At 32.3% G+C, this 23,053-nt stretch overlaps 6 protein-coding genes across 10 annotated transcripts in view; 5 read left to right on the forward strand and 1 right to left on the reverse strand.

Annotated features, from left to right (window-relative positions):
* The first annotated feature begins 903 nt into the window (after positions 1-903).
* On the forward strand, positions 904-2,333 carry LOC126857041 (nucleic acid dioxygenase ALKBH1). Its single transcript, XM_050606117.1, has 4 exons — positions 904-1,046; positions 1,106-1,208; positions 1,375-1,525; positions 1,683-2,333. Exons 1-4 carry the CDS (start codon positions 954-956, stop codon positions 2,254-2,256), a joined length of 921 nt encoding a protein of 306 aa, XP_050462074.1. The 5' UTR covers positions 904-953; the 3' UTR covers positions 2,257-2,333.
* Positions 2,334-2,681: 348 nt separating this feature from the next.
* On the forward strand, positions 2,682-4,825 carry LOC126857082 (V-type proton ATPase subunit D). The gene is made up of 4 exons (XM_050606194.1): positions 2,682-2,795; positions 3,359-3,476; positions 3,696-4,181; positions 4,254-4,825. The coding sequence occupies exons 1-4, from the start codon at positions 2,755-2,757 to the stop codon at positions 4,344-4,346; spliced, it is 738 nt and encodes a 245-aa protein (XP_050462151.1). The 5' UTR covers positions 2,682-2,754; the 3' UTR covers positions 4,347-4,825.
* Positions 4,826-5,453: 628 nt separating this feature from the next.
* The window catches only part of LOC126856961 (arylalkylamine N-acetyltransferase 1-like), a 28,633-nt gene continuing 11,033 nt past the window's right edge, over positions 5,454-23,053 (forward strand). Inside the window, exons 1-3 of one of the 3 annotated variants that reach the window (XR_007688425.1) lie at positions 5,454-5,760; positions 6,271-6,540; positions 7,460-8,029. Coding sequence is in view for 2 of the 3 variants with exons in the window: in XM_050606006.1 (XP_050461963.1) it covers positions 5,473-5,760; positions 6,271-6,540; positions 7,460-7,618 (717 nt within the window). In the remaining variant the exon portion in view is untranslated. Of the gene's footprint in view, positions 5,761-6,270; positions 6,541-6,955; positions 7,095-7,459; positions 9,407-23,053 lie in introns of those variants that run through there. The other 2 variants (XM_050606006.1, XM_050606007.1) reach the window with 2 other exon arrangements.
* LOC126856945 (cytoplasmic 60S subunit biogenesis factor ZNF622) lies at positions 9,507-11,686 on the reverse strand. Of its 2 annotated transcripts, none has more exons than XM_050605976.1 (3): positions 11,540-11,665; positions 10,412-11,153; positions 9,507-10,250 (listed from the first exon to the last, which is right to left on the reverse strand). In XM_050605976.1, exons 2-3 carry the CDS (start codon positions 11,052-11,054, stop codon positions 9,763-9,765), a joined length of 1,131 nt encoding a protein of 376 aa, XP_050461933.1. In that variant the 5' UTR covers positions 11,055-11,153; positions 11,540-11,665; the 3' UTR covers positions 9,507-9,762. The 2 variants fall into 2 exon arrangements, with proteins under 2 accessions (XP_050461933.1, XP_050461932.1); XM_050605975.1 differs by having other exon boundaries at positions 9,509-10,250; positions 10,412-11,093; positions 11,540-11,686.
* LOC126856979 (uncharacterized) lies at positions 11,804-19,289 on the forward strand. Of its 2 annotated transcripts, none has more exons than XM_050606035.1 (3): positions 11,804-12,250; positions 18,657-19,023; positions 19,143-19,289. In XM_050606035.1, exons 1-3 carry the CDS (start codon positions 12,229-12,231, stop codon positions 19,180-19,182), a joined length of 429 nt encoding a protein of 142 aa, XP_050461992.1. In that variant the 5' UTR covers positions 11,804-12,228; the 3' UTR covers positions 19,183-19,289. The 2 variants fall into 2 exon arrangements, with proteins under 2 accessions (XP_050461992.1, XP_050461993.1); XM_050606036.1 differs by lacking the exon at positions 11,804-12,250 and adding an exon at positions 16,480-16,820.
* On the forward strand, positions 19,569-22,095 carry LOC126856936 (eukaryotic translation initiation factor 5). The gene is made up of 3 exons (XM_050605959.1): positions 19,569-20,642; positions 20,843-21,028; positions 21,388-22,095. The coding sequence occupies exons 1-3, from the start codon at positions 19,569-19,571 to the stop codon at positions 21,514-21,516; spliced, it is 1,389 nt and encodes a 462-aa protein (XP_050461916.1). The 3' UTR covers positions 21,517-22,095.

Below are 23,053 nucleotides of genomic sequence, written 5' to 3' on the forward strand. Positions count from 1 at the left end.
TGACAAATAATATAAATTCTCAATAACTATTAATAGTAAACTTTACACTAAATATTAATAAATTTTGAGGATTATTTTTAGATAATTAATTTTTAAAGAAATTTATTTGCCTAGATCAATGTATAATCTAAGCAGTTCAACTAAGCAGAGATTTTGTTATTAATTATTTTTTGCTTATTAAAGAAATTATGATTAATTATAAATAAACTTCCGAAACTTGATATAGAGGCTCTAAATGTTGGCTTCAAAATTTTTGAAGTTTTCGATACGTTACTGTGAGAAAAACTGCTGCACTTTCCCGATGCAATCTCTTCTGATGAAGATATGCAAAGCGTATTGAGTAATAATACTGGGTGGCGCATGGTTTACGTGTCTATCTGTCATCGGGTACGTTTTTCCGCTCTTAGTCAGACCATATGTCGATATGCTCCATCACACAAATTATACATGATCTAACAACCGAATTATCTTCTGTGTAAAACGGCAATCAAATTCTTTTACTCTTCTAAATCAATATTCGACATATTTTATCACTACTACTGTTACCAATTTAAAGTTAAACATTTTAAGTTAAAATAGTATTCGTGTTTGTGTCACGCTTACTTTTACAATCTTTTTATATCAATGTTTATTTTGTTTCTATGCAACATTTACGGTTATATGGAATATATATTTAATAATATGATTATATATAAGATTTTTATCACTTTGTATTAAATATTATATACATACATGGTTATATAGTTTCTCTGCATAATCTTTATAATTATATATATGTTATTTATAATCTTTTTGGTGTATGTACTGTCATGAACATGAATTTCAAAGCTGTCTCATATTTGAAATTGTGAAAATTTTATGGCGCAAAATTTGGTCGCAGATCGCCATCTCTCGTGACACGGAAATAATGCGAAACGCGAGGAAAACATGGCGGCCCGCAAGGTTGTTAAAAGATGTTTCGAGATAGTTTCAAATATTATAAAAGCCGAAATCCCGCACCCAATCTCGACGATGTGATCGATCTTGAAAATCCAGATCATGTTAAAGTACGTTAATATTGCGTTTAATATATTTTTTTGAGGATTAATCACGGATGTTATTTTAGGTTAGAAAGATCAAGGCAAACATAAGTGACGAACAGGACGAGAATAATTTCGGATTAAAACCAGCGGAGAAATGGATAATTTACGAATTGCTAGATATCCCCGGTGCGAGAATTTCATGTGATGCATTATAATAATTAAAATTATTTTTCAATATTGTGCATAAAATAGTATTTTGTGAAATATTAAAATCTCCTAAATATTGTCTTTTCTCATGAAATATTATAATTAATTTTTAATATTCTATATCCCTGATTTCTTTTATTTTTAGGGCTTATCTTTATTCAGAATCCATTTACACCCAATGGTCAACGTTACTGGATCATAAAATGTTTGAAAGATTATTCTAAGGAACCATACAAGTTAAATATAGATGCTCATAACATTTTAGCTAATGAAACATGGTGGGAGATATGTTTTCAGTAAGAACAATTACAGAATTAAATTTATTATTACTAGTAACTTTTATTAATTAATTTTATCAATAATATAGACTTTTATATTGATTAAATATATAATTATGAGAAAAATGTATATTACCATTTAGATCGATACTTAATCACTTTAATTTGTTGCCAGAATGTCGGAAAGAGCGAAAATTCTTCTTCCTAAACTACGATGGTCAACATTGGGTTATCATCATAATTGGGACACAAAATTATATTCTGAAAACTCAAAGAGCGCCATGCCAATGGAATTATCCGGTTTAACATCCATTTTAGCAAAAACATTAGGTTTCTCAGACTTTAAAGCAGAAGCAGCAATTGTGAATTATTACCGTATGAATTCAACTTTGGCAGGGCACACAGATCATTCGGAAATGAATGTGGCCGCACCACTTTTCTCTATAAGTTTTGGACAGACAGCAATTTTTCTAATTGGTGGACCGAAACAGGAAGATTCAGCTAATGCAATCTTTTTGCGGAGTGGAGATGTAGTGATAATGTCAGGAAGCTCTCGTTTGAGGTATCACGGAGTGCCAAAAATTTTATCAACGTCCAGAATACCATGGGACGATAATGGTGAGGATAATCGCGAAATTATTACGTACAATTATGATGATTGGCGCAAGGCGCGAACTTACATCGTCGAAGCTCGAATTAATATGAATATACGACAAGTTCTGGAACCTGGGCAAATTGTATTATATTAAACCGTATTATTTTTTTTTTTTTGTGTACAGAAATATATTAAAGATATTTATTTTATAAAAAATATCAAAGACCTCTGCTTTATGTATTTTTACCTATCATTTTGTATATTCATTATAATAAAGTCATGTGTGTATTAAGTTATATTTAATTTATAGAAATTATCTGTCAAATATTAAACAAACTTATATTGCATTTTATACATTCTCACAATTGAAATTATAGGTAAATTTAAATTTTTAATTTTATATATACATATCGCAATAAGTTATATATATTTAAATTCATTATTATATTTAATATTATATTTATTATTTATTCAATTAATTTTTATTGATTCTTTTGCTCTTGTATTTTTATTTTTTTGATTAAATTTTAATCACATGATTTTATCTTTACAATGCGCGCCATTGTAGAGAAATACGACGGTCACGACTTCCGGTCTCTCGAGTCAGCTGATCAATCACGTTCCTGTCTGCTGCTGCACAGTAGTCGAGAGAATGTCAGGCAAAGATAAATTACCAATTTTCCCCTCTAGGGGGTAAGTGTTTTATTTTATCATATTGATTATTACGAAAATTCAACAATTTCATTCATATATCGTGTATTGTCAGTTGTTCTCAAGTAAAATTTCACTTTATAACATACTGGATCATTGGGTGTAACCCCGTCTTCAATTGTTAAGATTTTTAAATATTTAAACATTACAGAATTATTTAAACATTTATTTACAATTATTAAAAAATTGTTTAAACATTTTGATTATCTTTTATCTCACTACAAAAATACTTTATTACTAAAGAATATTGTAATCAGATTTGTTTTGTACATAGACCAATTTAAGAAGACTTTCGAAAATTATGTGAATATATATTTTTAATCTGTTCTATCTTTTAAAATGCTTCTTTTGTATATAGAAATTTAATAAAAAATTTTTTCTGCACAAAATATTTAATGATGTGACACAATATTTATGTATATATAGTAATAATACAATAGAATTTTATCTAATATATTTTAAATATAAAAACAATAGTGCATTTTAATATAACAATAATGCATTGTTATATTAAATTTTGTTAAATTTATGTATTTGTATTCCAGGGCCCAGATGCTGATGAAATCTCGTTTGCAAGGGGCGCAAAAAGGACATGGCTTATTGAAGAAAAAGGCTGATGCATTGCAAATGCGTTTCAGGATGATATTGGGAAAAATTATAGAAGTATAAAATATATTAATTTTATCTTTCTATTTATCTACTATTTTACTGTATTATATTAATGTTTCTACTTTTTATTCTTTTATTTTTTTATTTTATTCTATTCTATTATTAATTAATTATTAATTCCATTTATAGTCTTTTTATTTGACTTTTTCTACATCCTCGTTATTATTTTTATTTGTGATTATTATCTATCTCTGCGTCTTTTTTTTTTTTTAGACCAAAACTTTGATGGGCGAAGTAATGAAAGAGGCAGCCTTTTCATTGGCGGAAGCAAAGTTTGCTACAGGAGATTTTAATCAGGTGGTTCTGCAGAATGTAACAAAAGCACAGATCAAAATTCGTTCCAAGAAGGATAATGTTGCTGGTGTAAATCTACCAATATTCGAATCTTACCAGGATGGAACAGATACTTATGAGTTAGCAGGTCTGGCAAGAGGTGGTCAACAATTGGCTAAACTGAAGAAAAACTATCAACGGGCAGTGAAATTGCTGGTAGAACTGGCATCACTACAGACGAGTTTTGTCACTCTGGATGAAGTTATCAAAATCACGAATCGGCGTGTTAATGCTATCGAACATGTTATCATCCCTCGAATTGAAAGAACTCTAGCTTATATTATTTCGGAGCTCGATGAACTTGAAAGAGAAGAGTTTTATCGGTTGAAAAAGATTCAAGATAAGAAGAAAATTGCCAAAGCAAAGGTACGATTAATTAATTTAGTCTTTATCAATTAGTAATTATAGATTATCTAAAAATCTGAATCTCGGTTGTAGCTTGAAGCGGAAAGAGCAGAATTAATTGCAACTGGACATGATTTTGAGGCTACAAATCTGCTCGACGAGAGCGACGATGATGTATTGTTTTAAATACTGTAAATAATATGTTATAAATATTAAGATGTTAATAGCCCCAAAAAGACGAAAAGAACCTCTTCCCGTTTAGCTTTTTATTGATTTTACATTATGGTATAATGATAATCTCATTTGTATATTTTAGAAAATGTCATTGGAAGCCTTTTCTTTTCTTTGTAATTTTGAGAAAACAATTTTTTCAAACTTGCTGTTCTTATCTTTCAAAATATGTATATGGTATATGTAGCAATTTATAAAAATAAGCAACTATATTATATTATATTATATCACACACAGATAACAGCAATACTGTTGTCTGTTTGTAAAAGTACTTTAGAAGTACTATTTTAATTCTATATTGTGAAAAGTATTTTAATCCTATATATTGCAAGTTATTCATCATCTAAATAATTCCTGTTTATATGATGTGAGAAATTATACAATTTAAGTCTATATATTGATTAGGAATATGTAATAAATATATGTATATATTTCCTTCTCTATCATTTATCTCCAATCATTATTTGCTTTATTCTTGCTTTATGTCAAGTTCTTTAAAACTTCTAGAAAAATACATAAATTTTGTACAGGAGAAAGTAGATGAATTATTAAAAATAAATCTTGCTTACATTTTATATTTCAATCAATTTTGTGAAATTTTTTCACATTAACTACTTTTTATATTTAGATTTGTAAATCGTTTAATAATAAAAATTATTTCCGAGTGAAGATGAAGTCAATAATTGATAATTTTGATTAGAATTGAAATTCGTCTATTATATATACATTTACAAATAATTTTTACACAAAATTGAAATCCAATAAATGAAAATAGCTTCTGCAAAAATATAAAAAATAATTTAATAATATATCTAATTTACAATAGAATTTTAATTGCAGATAGTATCAGATGGCAAAAGGATGGAAGAGAGCATAATAAGATTAATCCTAAAATCTTATTTTATTTATATTTTCATTAATTTTGCTAAATTAGTTTAACGAATTAACATGGCACAATCAGCGTGTACGACTGACCCAGTGTATTCGCTAGTGAACTAGGTCAATCAATATTATTATAGGAGGAGGGTAAAAGGGGCGGTTTTCCTATATGAGAGGTGACACTCTTCTTCACTAAGGGGAGATGTTCGTCCAGCCGAACTCCCAGTATATACTTCCAGTACGCGTTGGAAAATTCATCCGAGACATGCCATCATCTTCTGGCGAGGATTGCTTAACTGTTGTGGAGGTACCAGAGAATCGCTATGACGAAGCAATTCACCACTTAAGATGGAATTTCTTCGCCGACGAGCCACTCAATAATGCTGTAAGACTCTGTGCGAAGGGGGAATCCCAATATGAGCTCGAGCAGCACTGTCTACTCACCTTGAAACAGGGTTATTCCAGGATGTTAGTGAATTCAAAGGGAACGGTGAGCGATAGTTCCTTATATCACGAAATACATATAATCATTATTTTATTCTCTTTTACGTACACATATTTATTTATTTGAGAATTAATGATTATTTTTATAGTCTCATTTTTATTTTTATTTGCTTATTTGTTAATCTCTCGATGTCTTAATAATTCGATATTTTTTATTAACTAATAATAATTATTTATTTAATTGCGGAAAATAACTATTATTTTGTCTATTTTTCATATCTCTTTTTTTATTATACTCTTATCATAGATATTAATCCTTCATTTTTCTTCATTTATTAATAAATTGTAATTTTTATAAATCTGATAATTGATGCAACTTTGTGATTAATCTAATATTCTTGAAACAATAATCGCATATTTTTTTTATCTGTTTATAAAACTATTTTATAATTTTTTATTTTTATTTTTACTTATTTATTAATATATAAACTTTTGTTCATAATATCAGATTTCAATATCATCATGAAGGGTGTATATTATTTGAATCGCTTATCAGATAGCGGGGATGGCACTAAACGGCACCCTGAAGAAGGGCGAGCGCGAGGAGGCAGAGCGACGCCTCGCCGAGCTAGACGATGAAAAGTTCAAGACAATTTTCGGACTGCTGTATAAGGTGAATGACAAGATTGATTTATTCGCCAAGTACAACGTAGATGAGGTGTTCGAATGCCGAATCCTTAGCGTTGACGAAAACTACCGTGGTAGGGGTTTGGCGAACATCCTTATGGCCGACAGCTTAAAAGTTGCCAAAGACGCCGGTTTCAAGGTAAATTAGTTTATCCTATATCTACTTTAATTTATTTTTCTATTTATTTTATTCATTTGCATAAATAAATTTGTCTATATACTTTGTATATACACGAAAATTAAATGAATCTAATTTATTCTCTATATGTTTAATTTCATCTTTTGCATGTATTTGAAAATTATTCTTTAATTGTTTAAAAAAAAAAAAATTAAATTAAATTAATATACCGTAAAATATTCCTTCGACATTTACAGAGTTCGAAAAAATTGTGTTCTTATAAAAGTGGCGATATATATTTATGTAGTTATTTTATCGATTTTACATGTTATAAAGAGAGGATACTATTTTTTATTTTTGTTTTATTAATTTAAGATCATTGCGTTGGTGTAACCCCTGCTTTACATGTACACCATACACTTTTCTTTTGTTTCAGCATGTTCTTCGGTTAATATGCATGGGATGATTTTCGTTTATTCCCCCACAAGATGTATAATTACAATGCACATTTCATCGTTTCTTTGAAAGATACTTTTACATGCCTTTGCACAGAGGCAAAGAGACAAAGAGGCAGGTTAATATAATAAATAAATCAACATACGATTCGATTTGATAATCGATTAATAAATTGCTATAATGAATAAAGCAATCTGTATGTACTATGTATAAATTAAAGTTTATCGTTATTATCATATAAAATTGGAAACGAATTATTACACAATTTCGAAATATTATTTATCAAAACAATCACTTAAATTCGATATATTTCTTCTATCTAGAAATCTTTACAACTCTTTTTTAAAAGAACTCCATGCACTTAATTTTTATCTAAATAGAATTTAATAACTAAATAGAAAAATATTTTTTGTGCAAATTTTTTAAAAATATATATTGCATTAGATATATACTGTATGTTAGATATGTAATATGTATTATACAGGTATGTAAAGCCGATGCAACCGGCATATACTCACAGAGGGTTTGTCTGAAGCACGGCTTCCAAGTAGAGGCGGAGATCTCGTACGCAGAGTTGGATAAATCCATCAGGCCGGCGCCGCCTCACCAAGCGTTAAAATTGATGGTAAAACTACTAGATTGAAGATAAAAAAAATAAAGTCACTCTTTCGATAGAGTTTAATTAAATTAAGTCATCACCACGAAAGCGCAAAGCGCAAAGTAGATATGTGTATCGTCGTCGTGTCGTGACAATAAGCTCTATTAATGCATGTCTCAGTGTCGCGAATGCGAGACACGTGATGCTGTTAGTAAAAGGGATCGACAAGAACAAGAATATCACGTAGTATATGTCGAAATGTTTTCAAATGGTATCTGCCCCCTCTATATATACGTGTTCCGAAAAATTAAAGAAACAAGAGAAAAAAAAACATGATTTAATAAAATAGCGTTGGAGTGAAGCAAATTTGATTGCTCTGAAGACGATAAAACCCAATTTGTTATGAACATGTGTTCGACTGAAAATGGGTTTTGAATCTCATTAAATATACAAATAGTATACAAATAATACATTAAAAATATAAATAATATAAAAAATATAAAGTATATCCCATTTAACGCTATTTTGACTATAAAGCATAAGATTCTTTACCCTAATTAATCAATCAAATGCTTAATTGAAGTATTTCATTGATTAATCTAATAATCCAAGTACCCCTAGTAACCCTAATAACAAATAGGAGTTTATAACGTTATTAATTCTCTGAGCGATCAAATTTGTTTTACAATACTCGAAAACGCTAAAATGAAATTGAAAAATTTGATATAATCGAAAAAGTCTATGATTGTCTCGCATATCGCATTTAGGCTTTCTGTTTCCGTTCTGCCAATCGCTCCACTCTGGCGAAAAATTGGAGATATACGAAATATTTATAGAATTATCGTATAGTATTTAACATTCTAAGCGTTTAACACATTGATTGCCATGCGATCCGAATAGTATATGTACATTTTGCCGCGTGATAAAAAATTATTTTTATATTATTAATTCTTGTTATTTTTACTATCGCGCGATGTTTAATGCGTAAATGTGGCGCGATAGGATTCTTGGCAAATACAGCATGACAGTCAACTTCTTAAAGCAAATTTATCAATATAATTAAATCTGATTTAATGATAAATATATACACAATAAGTCTTCTAAAAGGATTTCGTTCCTTGATGACAATTTTGACACCTTTAAGAAGATAAAACATTTATACATTATCGATTCTACACCAGTGACATTACATACGTATCTTATAATTATTTATTTTTTCGTAATGAATTTAAGGAAAAATAAAATTAAAAGATTGAGATGTTTAAGTGATCTTATAAAAATAATTATAAGAATTGAAGAAAGGATATCAATAATTAATCGCGCAGCAAAGCACCAATCTGATAATAGAAAGTAAGAAAGATAAAGAAAGTCGCAAAGTATCAAAAATTGTTCTATCTTTACGTCTTGCGATACGCCAATATCGCCGCGTGAGAAATGGTCCATGAGATATATAAGGTCTAGTTATATCTTCTTTCTCTCATGCGTACATACATAAATGAAACGCAATGGTGCAGATTGTTTTCTAACTTGTATATTTACTATATTCTATCGAAAGCGGCAATATATGGTCGCAACTCAAAGTTGTTATTCTGGATTATAATATAAACGGGTCCATATAAATTTTAAAAAAGATTATTATTATACGTAAAGAGAAAAAAATGGGAGATATTTTTATCGATGTCACGTGTTGCAAAAGAGTAATATATAAAGTACGAGTTATTTTGTAAAAACGTCCGCTAAATGCGAATTATAACGCGATTTATAATGATTTATATTGCGTAATGATATGTATCCTTTAAATGAAATAATAAATTTCGATATTTAGGAATGGAATTGATGGCTATAAAGCACCCAAATTTGAATTCAAACGTAATTTTTATAGATTTTTATAAATAAATAATTTAATTATATAAACAATTCCGTTAAGTTTGATTTTATTTTTTTGCTTTTGTATATGTACATGTACAATAACAAAATATCAAAGTCTTCTTGCGGCTTGTTTCCAAAATATGTAAAGAAAATTCTTTTTAATTGCCGAACATGTCTGATATACAATAAAAAAATATTTTCTTGTTCTTTTTTCTTTTTTTAATAGAAATAAAATGCGCTAGAATTTCTAAAAAATAAGTTTCTATCATAGATATTAAATACATTCTGATAGTGCAAATACCAAAAACAAATTAATGAATCTAAAAGTTTGTTTGCCTCCTAAAATGCTTTTGCAATTTGTTCTGCTTTATTTGCAATTGCGTTGAATATTTTGTTTGGATTCTCTGCAAGTATTTGACATCCCGAGCTCTTCTCTGAGCGGCTTCCATCTGCATCTCCGAATCACCGAGTGCTCTATATTGTAGTAATAACTTGCGTAATTTCTCTCCACTATTTTTAGTTACTGTAACCGGCTCAAGATTCAGATTCTGCTTGTAATAGCGCACTAAGGCACGATGACCTATCACCTTGCCGGACGGTAACTTTAATTCATATCCTTCATCATCCAGAATCATCGATTGTCTCGGCGATTCTGTATCCGGATCGGCGTCTTTAGCATCTGGATAGCTGGACGAATAATCATAAAACTGCATATACTCAAGTAGTGTCTCTCCTTCATACAACATCATGCAATGACCCTTGTCAATCATATGCGATCTGACTGCTCCTATGCTTTGTAATTGTCTTCCTACAAAAATATTTATAAATTTTAGAAATATTTGATTTAAAATTGAATTTTAATTGAAAATTTTTTTAATGTGTATAATTCAATTTTTTCATTTTATTTTTCTCCAAATTTTAAATCTAATTAAATTCAATTTAATTAAAAGAAAAATTAAATTTATTTACCTGAATCATTACACCAGATACATTTGTATTCACTGTATATTTTTTGTCCTAAATACAGCAGCAGGCCTTTTAAATCAATACAGTACTCAAGATCAGGCACAAAGAATGAATGTTCTACCATCATGTGTTTTAAATTACGTGTGACAGATCTACTGTGATGGTCACAAAACAAACAATCATTACGCTCAATAGGATTTTCTAAGTCATCAAGCCATTCATTCGAATCCAAAGACTCTATGTCCGAATCTGTTTCCACTTCCATTACGTTCTCTATGTTTATCGAATCTTTGTTGGAAACTACAACTTTATCTCTTTCTTCCATTTTCTTTTTATGAGTCTTAGAAACAATATGATTATAGTACTGCTTTTCATTCTTAAACTTCTTTCGACATATTTGACATTTCTGATCTTGTTTTATCTTGGTTTCATTTGCATTGTCCTTGTTATAAACTGTGCTCTTATTCTGGAACACTTCGTATGTAATTGGAGGTAACTCGCTCACTTTCCTATGCAAATTGTATCTATGCCATTCGGAACTGTAATGTATCTTATGCGCTTGTGAATCAGTGAATACTACATGACATGCTAGGCAAGTAAATGAATTTCTTGTAGGCTCAAGTGTAAGACTCGTCCTAGTATCCATTATATTGTTCTCTTATGAATAATTCCTTTCTTGATTTAGCTTTATCAATGTAAATAAAAAGTCAGAATTAAGATCTTAGAATCTTACATTAAAGCTTTTCTATAACAGAAAGATATATATATATATATATATAATTTTGTATCTCTCCGAGTTTATTCAGATTAAAGAAATATTTTATAAGCATATTTTATTTCGTATTTAGCTAATTTCGTTGACTAATTCATTCAAAAAGATATACAAATAGCGAATAAAGCGAGAAATCTCCGTTTACTTACAAAAATAATTTAATATAAACACATAGATAAGATTAAATGTATTCGATTAATATTGAAGAAAATGTAATTTTCGCTTCTAATGTGTGACAAGATACGTGTTTTTGAGGTTACTGCACAATGCAATTTCTACTTAAAAAGTATTCACAGTTTCACTATGAATATATGTCACTTTCTTCAATATATCACGATAATTCTTATATTTCAACTCACCTAATATACGATATTTTAACAAATAAAATACAATCTTTGCGAAAAAGGAGAAAATGATTTTAAAAATCACGTGCGCGAATCTCAACACGGCGTACTACATTACTACACACATGTCATAGACTAAATTTGAAAATGTATTATTCTCACTCTGTTTCATCGACGGATTGTTTGCTAGTATCGAATATCTCTACCGCGAAGTGATGGCGCTCGCGGCGCTTAAGCGCAACTGCGCGACTGCGCCGAAACTATGTTTGTCAGACAGTAGCCATCGCGCAGCACGAGTCAATCGGAGGATTCTCGGTTAGTCTCTGTATAAGCACGTCTCAAGTTTCACTTCTGATCGATCTCCACGCGAATCCGCGAACACCGTTAGCAGCATAAATTTGCCGACTCAATTCGTTGGCGACGGAATCAACGGAACGATCAAGAGCGACGACAGGAAGCACCAGAAGGCCGGCTCTACAATTGACGGCTCTCTCTCTCACTCTCCACCGCGCTCTATCTCTCTCGCTCGAGGCATCTCGCTCGCAGCTCGTCGACTCTTCGTCGGACACTCATCGCGAGACACGTATAATCGGTCACCTCCCCAAGAGGAGGGCGATCCATCCATCTGTCTCGAATCTCGGCTCTACCGAGCAGCGGATTTTCACGCTAGAAAGCGGCCGTCCAGCAGGGCGATACCATTTTATATGACTTTACTTCGACGACGAGGTAAGTTTTATTTTCCCTTTCTTTCCCCCTACCCTCCCCCCTCCCCTCTCTCACACACACACACACACTCATTCTCTTGAAAGTTTTGATAATTGGAATAACGAAAATGAGATGACAAATTCGATTGATATTAATCAAGAGTTTAGAGTTAGATCGATCAAGATTCGCCAGTTGTTTTCTTTTTTAACACCATAACCTCTCTCTCTCTCTCTCTCTCTCGCGTCCTCGTTCCCTCACTTGCGCACGCTAATTTTAGCGAACAGCCATTTTGGATGGCATGAGGCGTGCGGAGCCGCAACGGCCTCCTCGCCTGCGGAAATAAGCGTGTCCCTTCTCTCCTGCGGCAGCTACGATGTTCGCGTGTCGCATGATGCGTCATCGCCGGAGGAGGAAATGAGTTTTCCCAAGCCGGTCTTCACCCAACGTGATTTCGCTCGTTTCTGCTCCACACGTTTCTAGATTTATTATTCTCAGAAATACGCAATATCTCTTTGCGTTTTACTATCTTTCTAAACTCAAATAGATGCAAATGTGTGAAATGAAATGTAAGTGAAGGAGGAAAGACGAAAATTCAAAGGTGTACTGGAAAAATACAGTCGCGAAAGAACGCATTTCGAAATTTGACAAGCGTATATTTAGATTTTTCGGAGGAACGAATGGAAAATTTATTTCTTGTACTTTCCGTATTGCAAATAGAACGGAGTAAAATTACAAAAAGTGCAAAGAGACTTATTTTAAAGCGAGGTGCAGGATCTTTTGCATTTGTTATTTTCGTTTATCACTTCTGCCTTTTATATATTATTTTCTGATTGCGTTAAATTTGCTTAATCCACGCAAGTGATTCCGCAAATACGAAAAAATTGCGTAAGCGATGTAATAAATTATAAAGAATCTTAAAGTCAATATGGGAATTTGATTGTAATATATAGCATTTATATATTCATGCATTTTCACAATCATGAAGAACTACAATGAAGAATTTATTTTTCATTTTTATAATTATAGATTACATGATTATAAAGAATGAAAAAATATGACAGTTGACGTTTGACAGCTGTTAGATTTTGCAGAGTCATATGTAAGGAAAGACTGTTTCAATATATATCTAATTGTATTATTGCGGACAGTTATTTAGCTATTTACGAGCAATTAAAAGATACGTGATATTGTGCACGCTATCATTCTATTTAAAAAATATTAAATATTAGGCTATTTATAGAACGCTAATTTTTATTCTTTCAAATTCGTACGCGCGACATGTATATTTATGATAAGATATATTATTTTATTTTTATTTTAAATATTGACAATAAAAACACAGCGCTATTTGTTTTGAAAAGATAAAGATTTCTCTAAAGATTTACTAAAGTGACTTGCTTTTCATAACGGATAATAATATTTATTGATTATCCCTTCCTTTATCTTCTGTTTTTGCTGGAAAATTTCACGCGCTTTGAGATAATTAATGTAGCCACAAGATTAATGTCCTGTTAATCATTTTAATTATCCATACAATATCGGCTGGATATATTTTATTTAAAATTTCTATAATGTGTATATTTATATTATCTTATAGCGAGAGAGAGAGAGAGAAAGAGAGAATAGTTTATATTTATATCATAATATGTAGCTTGTAATATTTGAAACATTGAACTTGACGAGTACTTGTTACAAAAAAGGAAGGAAGGAGTGATTACCTCGCGTCACTTCGAATATTATCAAATCGCTGTGTCATCTAATGATAACTACAGTATTCAATAGCGATCGCAACTTGCGTATGTTTAAAACTAATATTACAATTCATATCTAATTTTAATCGGAGCATGATCGATTCATTTAATTAATTCATATTGATTTAATGGATTAAAACTTTTCACTTGACATTACATAAAATATATTTGGTTTAATTGATTATAAAATTAAATTCACATATTTCTTGTATACAGGATTTTTCAGTAGTCGCTATTTTTCTCGATACATTTCCAGTACGATTTTTGATAGTAATGTTAATTTTGAGACGCCGGGTATACGCGTCGCGATTAGATTATATAATGTTGTAAATAATGCCGATAATCGCAGATAATATATTCTTCCGGCACGATTTTACAGTTCATGTTATTCAGCCTCATCGCGTTGACATAACGTTCGAATCGTATTTGTAAATATATGTATCCATCGGTAATAAACTTCTGTAGCAATATCGATCAATATCAGTCTGTTAGATTGATCTTTGCAGATCCAAAGTTTACATTGGTAATATTTAAATGTAATATTTTTTTTGTAGATACAGGAAAAAATATAATATGTGTATATATTTATATACATATGCATAATAAATATATAAAAAAATATACACGATAAGAATAATATGAAAATAATAACAAAAATAAAGCTGGAAAACTTCCTCTACGATATATATATATATATATATATATATATATATATATATATATATATATTTACGATATATATATTTTTGCTTTCATCAAATTTTGAAACGCTGAGTTTTTCGGAGTTCCAGAAATATTTCGAGATGATTGCGTAAGCCAGAATTTAAATCTAAATCTTCCTCTTTGTTCTTGCGAAACTCGCGAGTTGCTTTTTGCGTTTATCTGGCCAAGACAGCCTGCTACTTTGACCCTTAAGTATGCGTACGATAACGATGCAAAATAATACCTCTTAATCAGTAAGCAGTGGTTCTCAAACATAATTTCTCTTAGTACGAATTCCGCAACCCGATCTGATATACCGTCAACGAATCCGTATCAATCTATAAATTACTATCTTTACGATTCGAGGAGACGTAAAGAGAGAGAAATGAAAGCACGATGAAGTAATGTCGATGAATTTCACTTTCTCCGAATCTGAATCGCGAACAGAAGCAAGTATGCCGGAACGGGTTTTGCAACGAGAAAAATATTTATCGAGAATCGCCCGGTTGTTAGTGTCAGCGTTTCAAAAACGGCAAGAACAAAACACTTCTAAATGGAATTTAATTATTAAACGAGTTGCTGAAAAATTAAACACGATATAGACTTGTGCATGTATTATGCGCTATCTATTCTTTCCATCTGGCAAGTAAATACATTCTTACAATGTAGAATAACAAATTGAGAAAAAAAATTTTCTTTTAGAGAGAAGAATTCCTTAAAAATTGTTTTTATTTATTTCGAAAATAAAATAAAAAATCATGTAACATGAAAAAATTGAAAAGGAAAAAAGAAAGAATTTAGAATTTGGATTAGATTTGAAGTTAACAAGATTAATAATAGTAAGAATTGCTTTGTAATTGCTTCGCAACGAAGTATAAGGTAGAGATAACGACTGTTGAAATTCTAATTTGATTTTAGTTTATCGATACTCGCGTTTTTATTAACGTAGCAGTATTAACGATGCGGAAACGATAGAATAGCTTGCCGAAAATTATCTGCGAAATTAACTTTGCTTTCAATTCAATTCAAAGCCGAAACGACAATAATAATATTAGTTTTAGATTATTAAAAAATCACAAATTATCAAATCGTTATTAAATTGAAATCATTATTATATAAAAACAAGATTATATTTTTATATATATATAAATTTTACAAAATTATTTATTGAATTAAATATTCATTTATTCATTACATCGAGACCGTAAGAAGTATATTTGTTACTTTATTTAATCAGCATAATTAAACACAAGGAACGGTAAACGGATTTCCAAACCACGTCGACGCAACCTGGACCTGGGTCAATCTATCTCTCGACCTATCCCACTACATTTCTAAATCTTTCACGATATTCGTTGATAATTGACCGATCGAATTACTCTCAGTCAAGAAATTTAATTTTTTTCTCAAGACAATTACAAATCAATTTTGAGATTAATTTAACATAAATTTAAATTCGGAATTAATATAACATGAAATATCATATTAAATCTATGAATAATATTTATATAATTTCAAGATTGAATTAATCTCACGAACACAAATATCAACATATCTATAGTTATTGATAAAGATGTTTCACGCTTAGCGAATTGCTTGAGCTACGTGCCGATTAGCTACTCGAGAGTGGAGTAGAGTGACCTTGCTCGAAGGCTGCTCTCTCTCTGGAAGAGGCGACGTCGGCGTCCAGATCGGCGTCGGCGTCCGGATCAATATACACGGTGGACGTCGAGGACGCGTGCGCGCTGCGGGATAGGCCGATCCGGGAGCTGTCAGACCACGAAGAGACGACGAGTAATTCTACTCTAGTTGCGCGCTAGCAAGAGGCCGACCTCTTCGTCTCAAGAGCTACCCCCCGCGCGAGAATCGATTCTCTTTCTCTCTCTCTCTCGTTCTTTCGCTCTTTCTCTCACTCTTTCTCAACGACGCGACGGATCTGCTCCACTTTTTTTTCTCTATTTCTGTCTATCAATTTGTCTTCGAATCTTCTCGTCCTTCTTCTTTTTCGTCGTCGTTTCTCTCTGCTCTTCGAGAGAGTCGGTGGAAAAGAAGTCTGCGTACACCTGGTGATCAACGACAGAGACTGCGGAAGACGCGTCAACGTCGCAAATCACGACTTATGCGTCTGTACCGAGCAGGTAACCGTTTTCGATACATGCGATTTCTTCGGGGATCATCTCGAACGATCTCTACCCCGCGTGGATTTGCTATGAGACTGTAAACTCCGACAAAGTATAAAGAGGAGAAATGCGTTTTGGTAATGAAATTTGATTCGTCATTCTTGAAGCAGATTTTATTATTAAGACCTAAAGAAGAATGATTTTACAATTAATTTTTAAATCGTCTTTAAACATGTGTTATCTAATAGAAGATGAGACGTAATTTTTTACAAATTATTCCGTTTTAGGGCGTTTTCGAAAGTGTCTCTCGATACATTTTAAGATATCTTAACATAATCGGGAAAGCACTGCTTATAACCCGATAAATGGAGGAGCGTGAGACTCAATATTAATAACGCATATTATAAACAATTGCACGGTTTTAATCGGGCATAGAATTACAAACTGCTTGCACTATTGTATAATATAATGGCATACTTGCAGAAATGCGAGTACTGTGTACGCATCGCGTTCTCAGGTATCGCCAACGCTAAATCGATAGAATATCTTATGGGATGTCTCATTATTACGGGAGGAATCATATGAATTTCATTATTTGTGATAATCGCAAATTCTCATATAATATATATATATATATATATATATATATATATATATATATATATATCAGCTTTGACAATTGAATTCGAAAAATAAATATATGTAATTTAAAAATATATTTGCTTTAATGAAAAAATTAATCATTACGAGAAATGTATCCGTATGTATTGTTATATCATGTATAATCCGGGAGAAAATAGAAAATTGATTAAATACTTATTAATAGTGTTTAAAAAAAAATTATTTATAAATAAATGATTTATTGTTAAATTATTTAATTGAATTAAAATAATAATTAAATAAATGTAGCTAAATCGTGTGTTCATCATATATTGTAAACATATCCTACTTAACAGCAGCTTTATATGCGCGCGCGTGTACCTTCATTTATTATACAATATATTTCCGTTTAATTTTACTTCAAGCAAATCTTCATTTATTACGATTGCATTTGTTCGACTATCGAGAGAAATCAAATTCGCTCGTCGTGATTTAGCTTCCGGCATCTTCAAGAAGGACATCCAGTCCACGTTAGTAGGGACTTTCATTATCATGATCCTAATATGGTCTGTCCCGCACGAAAATCATCCGGATGATCGTTAGCACCATAACCAGATGAAACTTACACCGGTCCGATGATCACCTATGCCTGAAAATTTCTCTAAATGTCATTCCCATGATCCTGCACATCCCATGAACGCTTTTAGCAGATCGAACTCGCATGGATAAAAACAACTTGCAAGATTTTCTGTCTTTCTCTGTATCCAGAATACATCCTTCGATCCTGCGATTGAAATGAATCTAAAAAGATCGAAATTAGAGAGAAATAGAAGGCAAGATAATGCTCGATAAAAGAAAATATTTGAATTATGCATTGTATAATTGTGGTATAATTTGAATAGGATAATTAAGCTCCAAAAATTTAATTTTAAAGTTAAAAAATTAAATAATTTTAAAGAATTACAAAGCTTCAGTTTCAGATTCTAAAAATTTTTTTCACATAAATTAAAGTTTAAAATACGTATGATTTAATTTTATATTATATATAATAAAATTTTATTTGAAAATAAATTTAAAATAAAATTTTTTAAATATTCTTTATATTTCTTTATTTATTTTTAAAACAAAATTTTTATTTTCCTTTAAATTTTTCAAACTTAATTATTCATTTTAGAGAAGAGATTATTCATAAAACTCATGATTTCTGATAAATTGATCAAGATTACTTCAAAATTGTCTTACTCTTATTTACAGAAACATCCAGGATATCATCCAGAGGGAAAGGATCGGCGTGTAGCAAAGGCGGCGGCGACAGCAGGACACTATCATCCGACCAGCGATCATCAAACGGCAACACCATCACCACCCACGATCGTTTGTTTTTGCGCGAGTTAACCAGCGAGTTAACATCAATATCATTACCGACCTGGTACCACCGATTACCGGGCTTTCTTAGGGCGACGAGCGACGGACACGCAGCGTGTATGATCATTGAAGACTATCCCCCTACCCCACCCGCCACCGCCAAACCGAGGCAACACTCAAGGCATCAAGATACCACCCAACGATTCCTAAACCTCCATCTGGTCCTGCCCAAACACAGGACCTCAAAATTTTCCAGGTTTGTGGTTGTCAGTTTTAGAATTTTTGGCCGGATTGGCCAAAACAGTAAAAATTTTAAAAAATTTTTTTAAGTTTAATGTAACGTTTTTTTAAAAGATAAGTGTTTTTTTTTTGCAGTAATAGGCATCGAAAGCTACAGCCATTCAGAGAAACGTGACTGGCGTCAGCGGGTAGCGGCGCGGCACGCCTTACCGCTAACAAGGATTACAACCCTGAAAACAGGCAGAACCACCCTGACTCGACACGCTGCTGTTACGAGCGACCACAAACAGGTGGCAGCCGTTGCCTACTATTGGCCACTGCCAGCTCTCAAACTGCCGCTGGCTGGCAACGTGCGACAAAAGCGATTTAGAAGAACCAGGACGAAGACATTACCTACCTGAAAGAGAAAGATCGAATAGCGAATACATCATCTCAGATTGCTTGAGGATTGATTTTTTTGTCACGATTTGTTAACATTTTCACAACGACGTCTTGTCGGAGATTACTATCTATTGGGGAAGTTAAATTTATCAAAAGTAAGAGAAAACGGGAACAGCAGTCATGGCAAGCGTAAATGTCAATCGCAATGTTAGCGATGCCTTCTACCGCTATAAGATGCCGCGGATCCAGGCCAAAGTGGAGGGCAAAGGAAATGGCATCAAAACAGTGATAGTCAATATGGTGGACGTCGCTAAGGCGATCGGCCGTCCGGCCACGTATCCGACCAAGTACTTCGGCTGCGAGCTGGGTGCGCAGACCCAATTTGATTTCAAGAACGAGCGCTTCATCGTTAATGGCTCGCATGATGCCACGAAGCTGCAAGATTTACTGGATGGTTTTATTCGGAAATATGTTCTTTGTCCGGCTTGCGATAATCCGGAAACTGAGCTGATGGTCAGCTCGAAGAAGGGCACGATCTCACAAGGCTGCAAGGCCTGTGGCCATCATGGTCTTCTGGAAAGCAACCACAAATTGAATACCTACATTTTGAAGAACCCGCCAAGTCTGAATCCGGCAGTGCAGGGGAGTTCATTGACGGAGGGCAAACGCGGCAAACGTTCGAAACGCGCCAATGGTGACGCCGGGGCCGCAACTGCAACCGTTACTGCCACTACCAATGGCAATGATCGATCCTGCTCGCCGGAAAACGATGTCAACAATTCCACAGATATTGTAGTGGAACCTCCGCCAGAAAAAACAATCAGCAACAATGAGGATGACGATAAATGGGCGGTTGATGTATCCGAAGAAGCAGTCAGAGCTCGTCTTCAGGATCTGACGGATGGTGCAAAGGGCATGACTATCAGCGATGATCTAGACAAGAGTGAGAAGGAGCGCATGGATATGTTCTACAAACTGGTCAAATGCCGCCGTGATGCCGGACAACTCGACAACAATCACAAGGAGCTTGTAGCCGAGGCGGAACGTCTCGAAATCAAGACTAAGGCACCGTTGATCCTCGCCGAATTGTTATTTGATCAGGGAATTGCCGCACAGGCGAAGAAATATCGTGTTCTATTGTTGCGCTTTACTCACGATGACATCAAGGCGCAGAAATATTTGATCAGAGGTATTGAACAAGTCATCGCGCTGCACAAGGACACTCTGATGCCAAAAGTTCCCGGAATTCTCAAGGTAAAAGAATCAGCTTTAGAATTTATTTAGCTTTTATATTCAATTCTATTTTTCTCACTTTGTGTGTATTTTATACTTTTTCCCATTGAACATTTTTATGTCTCATATTTCTTCGAAATTAGTATTAAATTGTTTTTTAATTTTTTAATTTTTTTAGTTTTTATTAAGTTAATAAAAGCATTTGTACGTATGTATTTCAGTTATTTTATGACGCTGATATCCTGGAGGAGAAGGCATTTGATGAATGGTCAAGTAAAGTCAGTAAAAAATACGTTTCGAAGGATCTATCGCAAGAGATTCACGATCGAGCTGCACCATTTTTAACATGGCTAAAAGTCGCAGAGGAGGAAGAATCCGAGTCCGAGGAAGAAGATGACGATTTAGAAGTAAGTATTTCACTACACATAAGTGTTGCCAATCAAATATATTAATCCTTCAAAATTAATTTAATTTTTTAATTATTTTTTTCTTAATTTTAATTCTAGAATTAACTTTTCTATTAAATATACATTCTATTGTATCTTTATTTTGTTCTGCTTTGAGATAATTAAATCAATTAAAATTACTTAGCAATTGAGATTCGCAGAATCTCCTTCTTTCAAAAAATAATCTCTATTGGATTTAATGTTATAATTTTTCAAGATTTATTATTTTTTTTTACATTTTTTGCTTTGTTTATACTATATCTTGATGTGTTATATAATTTTGTGATATAACTTTAATGTTTTGAACTTTTATTTTTTAGATTGAATATGATGATAGAGCTAAACAAGAATCCCTGAAACAGCAGCAACCGGTGGTCACGCCGAAGCCTGCCACCGCCGTCGTGAAAGAAGATTCTGATGAGGATGACTTCGATATTGATGCCATTTAAAGCACACACACTAAATACAACATATACATAAACATATACGCGCAATGAATAATGAAAAATATTAATTCGATACGTAATGCAAGACAAATAATCATTTCTCTTTCAAAAAGAGCCGAGCAAATGCAATCTCAAGTTATGCGTAAATATAAGGTTTTCGTTGTTTTAGATTAACGAGATCAATATAATTAACACACATAATGCCGTTTACATGTTAATGAAAAAAAGAAAGAAATTTTAATCGTTGCCAAGCGTTTAGTATGATTTATCTCTCTGTGTACAGTGTGTATCCATGATATTTTTAATTGTTTTAACGATGCGGTAAAAAAAAATGTATGTTGCCGAAAGCTCGTTATTTCTTTAATATTATTAATTGTTATCGCGATTTTTTAATGAATACGATGATGCGCGTATCTTAGAATCTGTTTGCATTCGTTTCAGACAAAAAAAAAAAAAATAGAAAACATTCATAGAATTCACGAGCATTACTGGGAACTTGGCCTGCTAAAAGCGTTCTTTATTGTATCTATATTTACTATTCTAATTATTATTATTCAAATAAATATGATTTATTGCAATGAATCCTACTATTTTCTATTTTTTGCAAACAATAAAATAGGAAGATTATATTGTAATTAAGCACTGTATTAATATTGATATTTCATTATTCAAATTTAATTTTATTTAGATAATATTTTAATAGTGCGACTATGCAAATCTGTCCTGATAGAGAGAAGTCGATTTCGAGAAAAATCGCTTCCCCCCTGGCGCACGTTGCTCCCCTCGCCTAGGCTATCCGTGGCTAAATTAAACTACCAAGCCCTATCTCTCCTTTGCCGCCTCCGCTGTCTACTTTCACTGTGACCTGATCGCCGTTTAGAAACATATTTATGAAATAAATTTCGCTCCTTTCAGCAATTATATATAAGTCGTGTATAATAATTATATATAAGTCTCACTTCCTTTGGATAGTTTTCACTGCCATTCTCGTTCCATTTATATGTATATGTTTTAAGCATACGACGATGGCTGCGGTCGGAAAGACGCTAGGAATGTTTCGAAGCATTACATTACCAATCAGAATAAAGAAATCTTTGCTCTTTTTGTCCTGATTGGTTAATCAAATGCTTCGAAGCATTTCTCTAGCATCTTCCCGATCGCAGCCAATATATGGTGCGTTCAGAAGACACATCCGTTGGATAGCAATCGAATGTGATTGGTTCTTACTTCTAGAAGCAACAAATCAATGTCGAATGTTGACAAGACGATGCTCAACGATTGTGTTTCTCGAACGCACCTATAGATGTAGATTTTCATATTCAAATCGGTTTTCAGATTTTATGCTAATATAAAATAATTTATTTAATCGTGTTAAACGTCATTAGACGTTTATAAATAACCGTTAATACAAAACCATCAATACAAAACTGTTTAAAAATACCTATATATACCCGTATGTCTATGCTTATCGTACAGTCTCACAAAACGCGCGGGAAACTATCAAGTTATCGAACGTTGCAGGAATAATTTGCGGCATCAA

Source organism: Cataglyphis hispanica, chromosome 20 (genome assembly GCF_021464435.1).
Source record: "Cataglyphis hispanica isolate Lineage 1 chromosome 20, ULB_Chis1_1.0, whole genome shotgun sequence".
In the NCBI taxonomy this organism is placed as follows: domain Eukaryota; kingdom Metazoa; phylum Arthropoda; class Insecta; order Hymenoptera; family Formicidae; genus Cataglyphis; species Cataglyphis hispanica.

What these genes read in the sequence shown, in the direction of transcription:
- LOC126856979 (XM_050606035.1), top strand. Translation starts at nt 12,229, where the DNA reads ATGACTTTACTTCGACGACGAG. An exon ending in GACTTTACTTCGACGACGAG is followed by an intron (nt 12,251 to 18,656) that starts GTAAGTTTTATT and finishes TCTTATTTACAG; the next exon opens with AAACATCCAGGATATCATCC. An exon ending in AGGACCTCAAAATTTTCCAG is followed by an intron (nt 19,024 to 19,142) that starts GTTTGTGGTTGT and finishes TTTTTTTTGCAG; the next exon opens with TAATAGGCATCGAAAGCTAC.
- LOC126857082 (XM_050606194.1), top strand. Translation starts at nt 2,755, where the DNA reads ATGTCAGGCAAAGATAAATTACCAATTTTCCCCTCTAGGGG. An exon ending in CCAATTTTCCCCTCTAGGGG is followed by an intron (nt 2,796 to 3,358) that starts GTAAGTGTTTTA and finishes TTTGTATTCCAG; the next exon opens with GGCCCAGATGCTGATGAAAT. An exon ending in AGAAAATTGCCAAAGCAAAG is followed by an intron (nt 4,182 to 4,253) that starts GTACGATTAATT and finishes TCTCGGTTGTAG; the next exon opens with CTTGAAGCGGAAAGAGCAGA.
- LOC126856945 (XM_050605976.1), bottom strand. Translation starts at nt 11,054, where the DNA reads ATGGATACTAGGACGAGTCTTACACTTGAGCCTACAAGAAATTCATTT. An exon ending in TATCTGGTGTAATGATTCAG is followed by an intron (nt 10,251 to 10,411) that starts GTAAATAAATTT and finishes ATATTTTTGTAG; the next exon opens with GAAGACAATTACAAAGCATA.
- LOC126856936 (XM_050605959.1), top strand. Translation starts at nt 19,569, where the DNA reads ATGGCAAGCGTAAATGTCAATCGCAATGTTAGCGATGCCTTCTACCGC. An exon ending in AAGTTCCCGGAATTCTCAAG is followed by an intron (nt 20,643 to 20,842) that starts GTAAAAGAATCA and finishes TATGTATTTCAG; the next exon opens with TTATTTTATGACGCTGATAT. An exon ending in AAGAAGATGACGATTTAGAA is followed by an intron (nt 21,029 to 21,387) that starts GTAAGTATTTCA and finishes TTTATTTTTTAG; the next exon opens with ATTGAATATGATGATAGAGC.
- LOC126857041 (XM_050606117.1), top strand. Translation starts at nt 954, where the DNA reads ATGTTTCGAGATAGTTTCAAATATTATAAAAGCCGAAATCCCGCACCC. An exon ending in AAAATCCAGATCATGTTAAA is followed by an intron (nt 1,047 to 1,105) that starts GTACGTTAATAT and finishes ATGTTATTTTAG; the next exon opens with GTTAGAAAGATCAAGGCAAA. An exon ending in CGAATTGCTAGATATCCCCG is followed by an intron (nt 1,209 to 1,374) that starts GTGCGAGAATTT and finishes TTTTATTTTTAG; the next exon opens with GGCTTATCTTTATTCAGAAT.